Here is a 15,287-nt window from a genome sequence, read left to right as displayed (position 1 = left end):
ACACATCCTAGAAACGGTTCCCTGACCTGCCCCGCACTTCTCCCAAGCACCCTTCCTGTGCTCCCGACAGCACCGGGTGTGCACTGCTCCCCTCCACAGCACTCAAACGACTACCAAGCATCCTTGCTAGGCACGGCCTGGGACACATTCTCTGTTTCACTTCTAGTGCCTACAATACAGTAGGTGCTTTGCACTCAGTGTGGCTGACAAGGACATCACTGTATCCAGGTCTAATCTCGCCCCTTCCACCCAATCCAGTCCCCTGTCAAAGCCACCAAGCGCCCGTCACTGTGGCAGGCTCCAAGGTCACAACAGAGAACCAGACAGGCACGGCCATGCCCGCGTGAGGCTTCCACGCTCACTAGAGAAGCAGCAATACATAAAGCAAGTGGACAGGGACATCGGCGAGGTGCCTGCAGCCGGCACTGTGACTATGCTCTCAAGGAGGAAGCCAGTCAGCGGACAAACAGTCGAGGGGGCTGCTTAAGTGAGGGCTGTTGGGGAAGGCGGCTCAGGAGGAGGCCTTTACACTGACCTTAAGGAGGGGCCGGCTGGGCAGCAGGGGCAGGAGCAGCTTTCCTGGAGGAAGGAATCTCATGCGCGAAGGGCCTGAGCTTCGCATTTTTCAAACACTGAAGAAAACATGAGGGAGGCTGGCGCGTGTGGGAGAGATGACTCAACGCAGGTTGGAGCGCAGGGCTGTATTGGGGGCTGGGCTCCACGCTGCAGGCAGCCATATGCCTCTGCCAACCACCCCAGGGCCAAGCACTAAACAACCAGGGACCACCCCGATAGCACAGAGCCTGGGGAAATTATTCAAACCAGCCAATCCTACACCGCGGACGCCGCCTTGCCCATTTCTTTTCAGAAACCACAGTCCAGGCTCTTGCCCTCAGGTCCCCCTCTCTGCCTCCTGACCGAGCCTGGTGCTCCCCCAAGCTTGGTGCTCCCCGTGTGCTGTGCCTCCTGTTTCTACAAATCTGTGAGCACAAGCTCCTTCGTCACGACAGTCCCGTCTGTGTCTCAGCACACCTGATGACGTCCAATCCCAGAGACATTTCCCGTCACTCCTCTGCTCTTCTTCATCTACACAGTGAATTTTTCATTCATCTGAAAATAAGGCAGATAGTTTTTGAGTTCATTTAACAGCCTTGCTGAGACTTTCCATGGGAAGCAACGGTTGACACCCCCTGGCAAAGCTGGGCCTGCGTGGAACTGACCCAGCAACTCTGCGTCTAAGTACACATCCCGGAGGGACCCTGGCCGCCGCGCACAGAGGTGTGGACACGGACACACACAGCACTGCTGGTCTCAGGGAAAATGGTAAACTACCTGAATATGCATTCTCAGGGAACAGATCAGCAATTACGGTAAGTGATGTGATGATGAAAAGAAGGAAACTAGATCTTCATGCACCCACATGGACAGCTCCATTTTTTTTTTTTTTGAGAGATAGTCGTGATCTTGTCGCCCAGGCTGGAGTGCAGTGGTACGGTCTCGGCTTACTGCAACCTCCACCTCCCTAGTTCAAGCAATTCTGCCTCAGCCTCCCAGGTAGCTGGGATTACAGGTGCCTGCCACTAGGCCCAGCTAATTTTTGTATTTTTTAGTGGAGACGGGTTTCACCATGCTGGCCAGGCTGCTCTTGAACTCCTGATCTCAGGTGATCCACCCATCTCAGCCTCCCAAAGTGCTGGGATTACAGGTGTGAGCCACCGCTCCCAGCCTAGCAAATCCATTTTTTAAATGATATATTCAAAATAATGCCATTTCTATAAATTCTTAAAAACAAGTAAAATAGATACTGATTATGGACTCAAAACATGTACAGAACACACATCAAATAAATATCCACCTTACGCCAGGGTTTCCTCGGTGGGAAGGACAGTAGTAGCAGTGACAGTAAGAATGATATTGAAGCTAACATTCACTGAACACCTACTCTATCCAGGCACAAGTTTAGCACACATTAACTCATACGATTCTTAAAGCGGCCAGGAGATAGCCATGATTACCATCTCCATTTCACAGATGAGAAAATTCAGGCTAGAGAAATGATCAAGAATGTACAATACACTCCAGTGACTTCCTGCCGCCTCCTCTGCCCCCACCGAGTCAGTCTAGGTCTCTGCCGCTCTTAGCTGATGCCCCTGCTCTTATTCTCGCCCATCTCCACCTCCTACCCCCGGAGGAGGTCTACACTCCCCACTTAGCACACAGTGGCCCTTTTAAAGACACAGTTGGGTCAGTTCGCTTCTCTACTTAAACCTTTCAATGGTTTCTCATCATACTCCACTTTATTTATTTATTTATGTTTGAGATGGATTCTCGCTCTACTGCCCAGGCTACAGAGCAATGGCGTGACCTCAGTTCACTGAAACCTCCACCTCCCGGGCTCAAGTGATTCTCCTGCCTCAGCCTCCCGGTAGCTGAAATTACAGGCACGTGCCAACACGCCCAGGTAATTTTTTGTATTTTTAGTGGAGACGGGGTTTCACCACATTGGCCAGGCTGGTCTGGAACTCCTAACTTCAGGTGATCTGCCCGCTTCAGCCTCCCAAAGTGCTGGGATTACAGGCATGAGCCACCACACAAGGCCCATACTCTACTTTAAATGAGAATCCTTACACAGCCTACAAGACTATATATCCTCCCCCACCTCCGCCACCCCATGTCCACCTGCTCTCTCGCCCTCACTCACCCTGCTCTGCCCACACCAGCCTCTCGACTGTCTCTGCGGAGACATTATCTATTTCTTCACTTACTCATTATTGGTCCCTAACCTGCCCATTACGCAGACAACAAGGACTCTGTCTGTTTTGGCCACTGCTGTTATTCCCAGTGCTGAAAACAGCACCTGGCGCTCAGATGTTTGTGGAACAAATGAATGAAAGCAGCTGATCCAAGGTCACTGAGCCAGAGGAGGGTGAAGTCAGGATCCCAGTCCGAGTAGTTTGGTTCCAGTATTAGGACTCGGGAGGAGAATGGAATATAGAAGAACTATCTAAAGTAAGTTATGACAAACGTTGTCACCTATTAATTGTGAATAAGGAGTTCTTTGTAAATTATCATCTCCTCCTTCCTTCCCTCCTTTTTTCTCCTTTACCTCCCTCCCTTCTTTTAGTTTTATTTTTAAGTCTCCATAAGTACACTACACATGAATTATTAGTTCTAAATGTACTAGAACACCTGCTTTCATAGTTAGGAAACTAAACAAAAAAAGAAGAAAAAGTACTAGAACACTGTAAGATTGCTCTTACTGTTTCAGATGGGACTTGAGTTCACTATAACATATTAAAAATAATTCACTGAACACGAATGACTCTCTACACAGCTATCTAACAGGCATGTCAGGGTTTTGTAGGTTCTGGGGGGAGTTATCATGAAGAACATCAATTATTTACATAATAATGTAATTCTGCCATTAAAAAACTGACCATTTGACATAGAATGAAGTTTCTTTGCCACATCAGTACTGACCTCTGGGGCTGGGGAACTCTGTTTTGGAGTGCCTCACGCACTGCAGGACGGTCAGCAGCACCTCCACCCATCAGATGCCAGCAGCGCCCATCAGTGTCACAACCAAACACGTCTGCAGACCCTGCCAAATGTCCCCCTGGGGAGCACGGTCTCCCCAGCTGAGAACCACTGATTAGAGGCTAGACAAACTACAACTTGTAACAAAGAAAACACAACTTATAATAAAGAACAAGAGGTTGTGCAGTGGCTCATGCCTGTAATCCCAGCACTTTGGGAGGCCAAGGCACGCGAATTGCCTGAGGTCAGGAGTTCGAGACCAGCCTGGGCAACGTGGTGAAACCCTGACTCTTATAAACACACAAAAAATATTTGGACATGGTGGCATACCCCTGTAGTCCCAGCTCCTCAAGTGGCTGAGGTGTGAGAATTGCCTGAACCCAGGAGGTGGAGGTTGCAGTCAGCCGAGATCGCGCCACTACACTCTAGCGTGGGTGACAGAGTTAAGACTCTATCTCGGGGGGGAAAAAAAAAAAAGCAAAGGACAAACAAACAAGGGAACTGGCCTCTCCCATAGGTTTTGCTGGCTGTCTCCACTTGTTCTCTCTGACCAGCCTCACAACCCTTTCGTGGTCCCCTGTGACTGGAAGGCTGTAAGGCAGGCCACGAGCCTGTGACATGGGCAGAATTCTAAAGATGGCCTGGGGTATTCATCAATCGGAAATCTAGGTGAAAGGCCTTGGCAGAGGTAATTAAGGCTACCAACCAGCTGAGCTTAAAACAGGGCGATTATTCTGGATTACTCTGCGAGCCTGACGGAGTCACCAGTCCTTACAAGCAGACGCGGAAGGTGGAAAAGGCTGGCAGGTTCGTTGTGAGCTGCTCGCTGCCGGTTCTGAGATGCAGGGGCTGCAAGCAAGACTGGAGGGAGGTCAGAAAGGAAACCGGACCTCAGTCCTACAGCTGCAAGGACCTGAACTCCTGCCATAACCTGAATGACCTTGGATGCTGATGCATTCCCAGAGCCTCAAAAAGGAACACAGTCCGGCTGGAACCTTCCTGTCAGTCTCATGTCACTCAGGGCAACCAACTGAGCCATGCTGTGCCCAGACCTCTGACCCAAGCAACCAGGAGCTAACAAATGTTTTAAGTCCCTAAGCCTGTGGTAACTTGTTACAGCGGCAACAGAAAACCAAAACAGAAGTGTATGTGACTCATTACTGAGAGGTGAGTTTGTAAGTGAGAAACACAATAACCAAAAGCAGTCCCCCTAAGAAATTTGCTAGTCTGCCTAAAAGACAAAAATGGGCAAAGGATCTGTACAGCCAAATCTCCAAAGAAGATATGCAAATGCCCCATAAGCACATGAAAAGATGCTATGCCTCATTCACCATCAAGGAAAGGCAAACCCAAAACAGGATGGCTGGAATCCAAAGGACAGATCGACACGAGCGCTGTTAGACCCCAAAGACGCTACTGCTGGGAACAGAAATGGTGTGGCCAATTCAGAAAACACTTGGGTAGCTCATCAACATGTTAAACATAGAGTAACCATTTGACCCAGCAATTCCACTCCTAGGGATATACCCAAGAGAAAACATGTTCACAAAAAACCCGCACATGGATGTTTACAGCAACATCATTCATAACACACAAAAGATGGAAAGAACCGAGATGCCACTGACCGCGGCATGGAAAAACAAAATGGGGTGGAGCGAAAGGGAATGCTATTCGGCCGCTTAGAGGGATGACGATGCCACGCTACAGCACGGATGAACTTTGAAGAAACGATGCTAAGAATTCTATCACAGAAGACAACAAACCATATGATTCCATTTACATAAAATGTTCCGAAAAGGCAAATCAATGGCGTGGAGAGAAATCCACCGCGTCGACAGTGGGCTGCTGGCCGCCTGGGGCTGGGGCAGGAGACCAGAGGAAAATGTGCAGTGGCTACAGGGTTTCTTTCTGGGGGGATGGAAATATTGTAAAATTGACTGTGGTGATGGTTGCACAGCTCTGTAAATAGACTGAAGCCCATTGAATTGTAGGCTTTAAATGAGTGCATGGTATGATACGTGAGTTATAGCTCAATAAAGCTTTTTTTTTTTTTTTTTTTTTTTTTTTTTTAAGCTGAGGCCAGGCATGGTGGCTCATGCCTGTAATCCCAGCACTTTGGGACGCTGAGGTGAGAGGATCGCTTGAAACTAGCCCAGGAGATGTGCAAAACCCTATTGCTACAAAAAAAATCAAAAATAAAATTTAAAAAGTTAAAAAGTTGAAAAAGAAAGTCCCTGGCGCTGTAAAACAGAGAGCATGGAAGCAACACAGTGTGGCAGCTGCTTGTTGTCCAGACCTGCCCCACCGGCCAGTCACCAGCTCCTGGCTCACTGACCACCCTGGCCTCTGCTCTGTAATCTTCCAAAGAGGAAACTCCAACTGTGTCTTTTAAAACTTTTTACTTTAGAGACAGGATCTCACTCTGTCACCCAGGCTGGAATGCAGTGGTGCAATCATAGCTCTCTGCAGCCTCAAGCTCCTGGACTCAAGCCATCCTCTTGCCTTGGCCTCCCATGTAGCTGGGATTACAGGCATGCACCGCCATGTCCAGCTAATTTTTTTTTTTTTTTTTAATTTTTAGTAGCGATGGGGTCTCACTATGTTGCTCAGGCTGGTCTTGAACTGCTGGCTTCAAGAAACCTCCTGCCTTGGACTCCCAAAGTGCCAGGGTTACAGGCGTGAGCCACCACACCCAGCCTGCATCCATGTTTTCATCAACACGGACAAAACTCCACAGGAATCACTCCCATTTTACAAAAATGTTGTCTAGGTGAAAGATGCCAATCAATTATTCTCTGGTTAATGTTCTGCTTATTCTCGGCTTAAGAATTTTTGTGATGACGCTTAGATTACAGATGTTCCGCAAGACAGGCTGAGAGACAGAATCATTCCAGTCACTCCTGCTGTACCCTGAGGGCGGCTCCCCGCCTCTAACAGTGGGGACACGATGCCTCCGTGGCAAGGGACTGTCTTGCTGCTGACCCGGGCAGAAAGACCACGAGAATGAATTCACCAACCAGGGTTCCCTTCCCTCGTAAATAGAGTGTGAGAAAATGGATGTCAGTGTCCAGCTGACCGCAGAGAAATCATAGCCAGGTGTTGGCACTTACAGAGAAGAATGAATACAGAACTGCTTTAATCATCTACTCAGGAAACTCCCCGATTGTATCAATGGCTCTATATAAGGAAACGAGGCTTGCAACTCCAAACTCACTCACTGAGGAGCCCCCAGCAAAACAATTCCCCTCAAACAGTGTGCCCTATGGACAAGGGAAACTCCTGCAGTTATTCTATTTTCTCAGCTCCCTGCCCCTCGTTTTCCTCCACCTTAGTAAGACAGTGATGAACAACGCTAGGTAAGCTCTTTCCCTTCCTGTGGCAAGTCTAGCAGCAAAGGGTTAGTTGCCAGGAAACACGAGGTTACACTATATTCCTGCTCAGTGGAATCCTGACCTTCATGTTACTAAAACATGAACAATACTTTGTTTACAAGATCAATATTAAAATTTGGTTTTCAAGTTCCCTAAGACCTTTTTCCTGTATTTATTACAAGAATTTATGCATCCAACAAATACTCAAATGCCTACTATGTGCTGCCATGGTGCCAGGCCCTAGGGACACGGGGGAATCGGACCAGGCCCTTGCACGCCCGCCCAGGCTGACATTCCACGATGTGATGACTAGAACTATGTAAAATGTGACATACACATCAACAAGGGTGACTCAGATTAACACCAACATTTCTTAACAAACCAAACTAAAAAATGTTAGAATGTGCTTAGCCTCCCCATTCTCTTTTTTTTTTTTTTTTTTTACCTAAACCTACAAATTCTGAAGCTTCTATGGATAATTGGAATGGTTGTTTTGTGTCTCAGGTTTCACTGGGGCAATTTCTTCAGAATTCAGAGGTCTACCTACTGGAACTAGCATCTGTAGAGACTGTCCAGTAACCAGGAGTGGTAGTTCTGAGTTACATGGGCCTGAGACCTGGCACACTCTTACCTCCCCTATCTAAGACATATCTTACGGAAGTCCCCTTCTCAAACCCTGATAAAGATTGAAGGGCCAACCGCGGTGGCTCTCGCCTGTAATCCCAGCACTTTGGGAGGCCAAGGTGGGAGGACTGCTTGAGCCCAAGAGTGTGAGACCTGCCTCAATCCATCAATAAAAAGAAAAAGGACTGCAAGCCCAGGGTGGGAGGACTGCTTGAGCCCAGGAGTTTGAGACCAGGCTGGGCAACACAGTGAGTCCTCGTTCTACAGAAATATTAGCCAGGCGTGGTGGTGCGTGCCTGTGGTCCCAGATACACAGGAGGCTGGACTGAGAGGATCACCTGAGCCCAGAAAGTAAAGGCTGCGGTGAGTTATGATTGCCCCACTGCACTTCAGCCTGGACAACAGTGAGACTCTGTTTCAGAAAGAAAAGGAAGATTTAAAGACAATGACTTGCAAAGGAGTTGAACGAGATAAACACTCAACCCCCTCAGTCCCTAAGACAGTCTGCTTAGCCCACTCCTAAAAGTGATAAAAAGGTGCTCCCTAGATTCACAATCAGTCCTCTGCCCATTCCCTGGCCTCCCATTACTGGAATTCAACGTGGTTTAAGAGATTAAAGAAGCTGAGTCTTTCAGGGATGTTACAGTTACCAACCACTCTGATGGCCTTGAAGAAAGTAACTTTAATTCTCAGTAACTATTTGTACATTATTTGTAACTAAAAACGTGGGGTCCGAGGCATCATCTATGGCAGGCTTTGTTGGAGGGCCTTTTCCAGGCTTCCTGGTGTAGTCCAGAGCCGGCCCCACACCCTGTCTGCTTCATCCAGCGTACACACAAACCCGAGGCACCCCCGCTTTCCCCAGCTCCACAGAGACAAGAGGGAACTATTTATATAAAAAGGCTACTTATCTGACTGAAGACTGATAGCAGTAAGGGCAAAAGTGTGTTCTGACACTCCAACTTCTACTGCAGCCCCCATTCACAACTTTGATGGCATGCAGAAGAGTGCTTGGGGAAGGTAACAGGAACAGAGGGCAGAAGGAAGAAAAAATTAGAATCTTCAAGAATTAGACAATCATGCTTCGGTCTTTCAAGCATGCTAATAATAACCCTCTGCAGATTTAGAAAAATAAAACTGTTCTGGAAGAGGCCAGTCGTTGCTTAAAAGAATTAGAACAATTCGTTCAATAAGCACTTAGAAAGTGTCTGTTACAAGCTGGAATACAGGAAAAATAAAATCCTCAACGTCAAAGGATCTTGCATTCTAGTTGGCTAGGCAAATTAAAAAAAAAAATTAAAAATTAAAAAAGCATGTTGTAGACATAATAAAGCACAAACTACCTATTAATATCTATAAAACCCAATGCAAATGAGTAATCTTCATAAAGAACATGCAGTTCTTTCTCTCAACATAGAGAAAGAAGCAAAGTCTTTTCTAAGACTCTTTTTCCTATAAAAATAATGTGCATTCTAGAAAAGAGATAAGGGTAATACAAATAAATCCCCTTTAATTAGAGAGAAATGCTCACGTTAGTGTCATAACCATATGCCACCACCATCATCTTTTTGTGTTCACATTCAAAACATGGTTCCTAAAAGATAGTTCACTCCTTTTCCAGTTCAACAGATCACATCCATGTCTGCCTGTCTCAAAAATGGTATTTTCAACATCAGCGCTTTCACATTTCTAGGATCTGACCGCTTCCCAGCATCTCCACTCCTAACACGCTGGTCCCAGATCACTATGACAGCCTCTCACTGCCCCCACGTCCCCCTGGTCTCCCTCAGTGAGGATGGCCAGAGCAACCCTGTGAATGTTCAAGTCCGATCCTGCCACTCCTCTGCAGAAATCCTCAGGGACAAAGATCCACACACAGAGTTAAGGCCCGCGTCTTCCCAGTGACCTGCAAGGCCCATGGGGTCTGCACCAGCCTCTGCCCGTCCGGGGTCTCCTCCCTCACTGCATGGCCATCACACTGGCTCCTCTGGGTCTGCGGAGGCCTTTGCACTTGGGGTGCTCTCCCCACCACCTCTGCAGGCGGCTCCCTGCCACCCGACATGGACACGTTCTCGCCCTGCTTTCTCCTGCCCCCAGCACTTGTTGCCTTCTAACACTTCCTAAGACGTGCCTGTTTACCCTGTGGATCGTCTGTTTCCCACACTAGAATGTAAGCTCTACATAGCAAGGATTTGTTTCCAATGATGTATCCCAGGCACATGACATAGAGAAGGTGCTCGAAAATAACAGCTGATTCACCGACTTACTAAAAACTGTGCAGTGCCCACCACACACCACAGTTCAATCAGTCAGGCCCCACAGGTGGCGATTAGGTCGTTCCAGGATTTTAACAATGCAAACCAAACCGCAATAAAAATCCCTGGTGCTCGAAGTGTGGCTGAGGACCGGTGGCAGCACGGCCACCACTTAGGAGCTTCCAGACCTCCCAGGCTTGCCCAATAGAATCCGTATTTGAACAGGATGCCCAGGTGACGACAGGCACAGGAAGTCCAGGAACCACTTTCTGATGAAGGACAAGTGAGGAGGCCCCTCTGCCTCAGGCCCCGTGAGGGTGAGGTCTGTACCTGTGGGTGCACAGATGCCTGGCTTGCCTCCTCCTAGATCTCACCCTGGGTAGTACCCGCGACCCCATGACCATCTCTAAGCATCAGATTGCCACCAGAAGAGAGGTTACGACAATTTACATCCTAAATCCAGGCACCCAACAGGAAACAAGTAGCACACTCAAGTTAGGAACTAATCACAAAGGTGTGGGGGAAGCCCGAGAAACAAGACAGAAGGAATCCTGGGGGGTGGCGGGGAGAAGAAATACTGAACCTCACTCTCTTCCCTCCCTCCCTCTGAGCTCTTGCCAGGACTTCCCACCGGCCAACCAGAAGCCAGAAAGCACAACACTCGCTGCTCCAATCTATACAGGTCAGCCCCAGAGCAGAGGGCGGGCAGAAGCGGCAGAGAGGGCGCAAAGGGGCGGACAGAAGTATCCCAGCATGTGCGGCCCAGTGGCATATGAAGACACTTTCCTCTTTTCCCGAAAGGGGTGTGTTTTCATTTGACGTCATATGAGGACTCCATGAGGAAGGTGTAAACTAGGGAAGGACGTGCTGGAGAAAAGGGAGCTATCTCAGAGAGGAGGAGAAGCGCGTTTGTGCCAGTATACAGCTACTGTGGTCATTTCTGGCTGAGAAGGTATTGAGCTGATGGGAGGCTGGGGGCCACTATAATTTTGTAAACAGGAAAGCAGCCTTACAAAAAATGCCTGAGAAAGCATGTGCTGGCGTTTGCGTCCAGGACACTGAAGGAAGAAGGACTTAGGGCAGAGAAGCCAGGGAAACGGCTGTGGTGGGACCGCAGTCACAAAGCAATTGCGGCAGCTGAAAAGAACAAGTCTTTAGAGTACGTTCATTCCAACGTTCATCCCAGCATTCCCACCACCCAGGGGACAATCAGCACATACAAAGACGTTCCACACCATGTATCATTAGGGCACTGCTAATTACAACACTGAGATGCCATTCCTCACCTCTTAGAGTGGCTAAAATTCAAAACAGACAATGCCACATGGTAGCCAGGAAGTGGAGCAACAGGAACTCTCATTCCCTGCTCTGGGAATGCAAACTCCGGAAGACAGCTGGGCAGTTTCTCACAAAACTAAACACACTCGGGCGGCGGGCAGTGGCTCACACCTGTAATCCTAGCACTTTGGGAGGCCCAGGTGGACGGACCACCTGAGATCAGGAGTTTGAAACCAGCCAGGCCAACATGCTGAAACCTCGTCTCCACTAAAAATACAAAAATTAGCTAGGCTTAGTGGTGGATGCCTGTAATCCCAGCTACTTGGGAGCCTGAGACAGGAGAATCACTTGAACCCGGGAGGCGGAGGTTGCAGTGAGCCAAGATCACACCATTGTACTCCAGCCTGGGTGACAGAGAGACTCCGTCACAAAAAACGAAAAACAAAACAGAAAACATACTTGTACCATACGATCCAGCAATTAACTGCACTTCGAATGAGTTGAAAACTTATGTCTACACAAAAGCCTGCACACAGGTGTTTACCACAGCTTTATTCATAATTGCCAAAACTTAGAAGTCACCAAAATGTCCGTCAGTAGGTAAATGGATAAACAAAGTGTGGTACATCCACACGAAGGTACACAACCCCATAATGAAAAGAAAGAAACTCGCATGCCACGGAAAGACACAGAAACCTTAAATATGTAGTGCTAAGTGAAAGAAGCCAATGTGAAGGCTACACATTCCTGAATCCAACTATAGAACATTCTGGAAAAGGAAAAACGATGGAGACAGTGAACGCTCAGTGGCTGCCAGGGGTTGAGGGGAGACAGGGACGGAGGGACGAACAGGTAGAACAAGGGGGATTTTTAGGGCAGTGAAATTATTTTGAATGATACCATAATGGCAGAGATATTTGTGAAAACCCATAGAACGATACGAGTGAACCCTAACGCCAGCTATGGACTTCAGTTAATCATATGTTCATATTCACTCACAACTTTCGCAACCCTTCCACACTAATGCAAGATGTTACTCACAGGGGAAAGCCGGTGTGGGGGAGGCAGGGAGTGTGGGAAATCTGTATTTTCTGCTCCGTTTTTCTGTAAACTTTAAGTGATAAAGCATATTCATTTTAAAAAAGTGAAAGAAGCCAGACACAAAAGGTCACATATTATAGGATTCCATTTATATGAAATATTCAGAATAGGTACATTCATCGAGACAGAAAACAGATGAGTGGCTGCCGGGGGCTGAGAGGAGGAGGGAATGGGGAGTCACTGCTAACGCATCCAGATCTCCTTTGGGGGCGATGAGAACGTTTTGGAACTTGATAGAGATGGTAGGTGAATAACACAGTGAATGTACTAAATGCTACTGAATGTATGCTTCGAGGTAATTGTATGCTATGTGAATTTTACCTCGATTATTTATTTGTTTATTTATTTATTTATTTATTTATTTTTGAGACGGAGTCTGGCTCTGTCGCCCAGGCTGGAGTGCAGTGGCCGGATCTCAGCTCACTGCAAGCTCCACCTTCCGGGTTCACATCATTCTCCTGCCTCAGCCTCCCAAGTAGCTGGCACTACAGGCGCCTGCCACCTCGCCCAGCTAGTTTTTTGTATTTTTTTTTTTAGTAGAGACGGGGTTTCAATGTGTTAGCCAAGATGGTCTCGATCCCCTGACCTCGTGATCCGCCCATCTTGGCCTCCCAAAGTGCTGGGATTACAGGCTTGAGCCACCGCGCCCGGCCTACCTCGATTATTTAAAAAAACAGAGTGAAAACAAAGAGATTGTATTAATGAAACTTCAGCTGGTCAGGTGAAGTCTGTGGTGTTGCATGGGAATTCAAACACTGTGGGCCGGACTGAAGGCACCTAAACTGAGGGAATAACCACCAGACCGACCGGGAGGGAACCACAGGGGCTTCTGCATAACCAGGCGGAGGACGGTGGGGCTGGGCTGGCCGTCCGCGGTGCAGAGGACAAAACAGGACTCCTGACTGCAGTGACACCAGGACGTGACTTAGAATAGGGCAGATGGCAGGACCAATGTCAGAACCACTCAGAAAAAGGAGTTATAATGAAGGAAACTATCACCTAATTATAAAAACATACCAAAGAAAATAAACATCCACGTGAGGTATCATTAAATAACTATAAAAACGTTGGGCAAATTTTTTTTAGAAGACTCAAATCAAGATTGAAGTCTTTTAACCTACTTCGAAAACACCTACATTTGAAACATTCTGCCTACCCCCAATACTTCATTTCAATGTTTTGTTTTTTTTTTTTAATTAATAAAAGACTAGAAAAGGGCATCTTACTTTACCAGAAGAGTTCTAATTTGCTCCAGATAACAGGAAAGAACTCAGGCAAGTTGGTGGCTCTTTTTCTAAAGTTACCAAGAATTAAGAAACAAGACACGTTTCCTATTAAAAAAGAAAACGCTGAAGATGCTGTGGTCTCCTCGGCTGATATTTACACATTCTAAAAATATTCAAGATTACAAAAACTTTAAAGCAACATTCAAACCAGAAATTAAAACACCTACAATTCAAAATGAAAACCTCCTGAAAACTGCAGAGGAATACAGGGAGAAAAGGCTTTAAATAATCACTACTGGACAGCTAAATTATATTCCTAAGGATTTGTACTAGAAAATCACTATCAGCAATGCAGTTTCTAAACTAATGTTTGCTGTAGAAAGTATATTTATTTTTAGTTTTTTAGAGACAGGGTCTCACTCTGTCGCCCAGGCTGGAGTACAGCAGCACCATCATAGCTTACTGTAATCTTGAACTGCTGCGCTCAAGCGATCCTCCTGCCTCGGCCTTCCAAACTGCTGGGATTACAGGCATGAGCCTCCGCATCCAGCCGGGATTGTTATATGGTACCAGGGACGCAGCTGGGGAAGACCAAAGTGTTGTCCACCAAGCCGGCTGCGGGTGGCTGCCCCCAGGTCTCCTAACTCCTATTACTTTAGGGCACTACATTAAACACCAGGAAAAGGAAAACAAACACAGCTATTCCGGCTCTGGGGACTTCAGGTTAGCAGGTGGCCAAAGAAATACATTTCCCTCTACTCCAACGGAGTCTTCTTTAGTGGACATGCCCACATGAAAATGGCATGCTTGGCCAGGCACGGTGGCTCATGCCTGTAATCCCAGCATGTAATCCTAGCATTTTGGGAGGCCAAGGTGGGTGGGTTGCTGGAGCTCAGGAGTTTGAGACCAGCCTAGGCAACATGGCAAAATCTACCAAAATCTTAATTTTTCTCTACAAAATTTTTAAAAAAGTGAGCCAGGTGTGGTGGTGTCTGCCTGTGGTCCCAGCTACTTGGGAGGCTGAGGTGACAGGATGGCTTGGGCCCAGGAGGTGGAGGCTGCAGTGAGCCAAGATCACGTCACTGCACTCCAGCCTGGGTGACAGAGCCAGACCCTGTCACAACAAAAAAAAAAGAAAATGATCTGCTCACTGTATGAAGTACAAAGGGCTCACCCCCGTGACAGCAGAGACCAGCTATTCGTACAAAAGGTCTTTTGCAGCCGTTGGCCCTGACAAACAGGTCCCTGCCCCAAGGAGTTTAAAATCAGGGACACAGGAGGAGGAGAAAGCCCAGAATTGGGAAATCCTCCACTTTTATTTCCCTCTGCGGGGAGAGAGAAGAAACACTGAGGCATCTTTGAACATGGAGGTTTAGGTACATGTGTTTTGGGCAAATGCCTGAAGGAGTCCAGTGTCTGACTCCTGACTCTACAGCCACGGGGGGCGCTGACAGTGGGTAGGAACCAGACACATCCCCTGGCATCACTGTCCATTACCATTCAGTTCCTTCCCGTCTCCGATGTACTTATGAGATCTATGACGATGCTATCTGAGTTTTCAATTTATCTCATTACCTCTGCCATTTCCCTTTGCGTCTCATGTTAATGCTTTCTCATATCCTGGAGCTCTTGTTTTATATCATCTATATGCTCATTATTCTAATAAAACATACAGCACTCTTGGACAGGCTACTTCTCTTTCATAGTTTCTCTTCTTACCGTTTTTCATCTGACTTTGGCGTGCTATTTCTCCTCTCGCCCTCTTTTCTTTTGGGACACAGTGTTTTGGAGCTGCCATGTCGTCCCTTACCAGCGTCCCTGTGGTAGCCCTCCATCAGCCTGTTCTCAGACGTGCTCCAGGTCAGTTTTTCCTGATTCTATTTCTACCTGGTTTG

General features: G+C 47.4%; 1 protein-coding gene across 3 annotated transcripts in view; it reads right to left on the bottom strand.

The window, feature by feature from the left end:
• Positions 1–15,287, bottom strand: part of GNA12 (G protein subunit alpha 12) — a 112,336-nt gene that overhangs the window by 83,172 nt on the left and 13,877 nt on the right. The window contains exon 1 of one of the 3 annotated variants that reach the window (XM_031665634.1): positions 1,033–1,438. The exons of the other annotated variants lie outside the window; for them this stretch is intronic. Within the exon in view, the coding sequence (XP_031521494.1) occupies positions 1,033–1,086 (54 nt within the window). The 5' untranslated portion in view covers positions 1,087–1,438. Of the gene's footprint in view, positions 1–1,032; positions 1,439–15,287 lie in introns of those variants that run through there. 3 annotated transcript variants of the gene reach the window in all.

This window comes from Papio anubis, chromosome 4 (assembly GCF_008728515.1).
Source record: "Papio anubis isolate 15944 chromosome 4, Panubis1.0, whole genome shotgun sequence".
Lineage (NCBI taxonomy): Eukaryota > Metazoa > Chordata > Mammalia > Primates > Cercopithecidae > Papio > Papio anubis.
The sequence above is the reverse complement of the archived record's forward strand: the minus strand, read 5'-3'. Positions and strand labels throughout refer to the sequence as shown.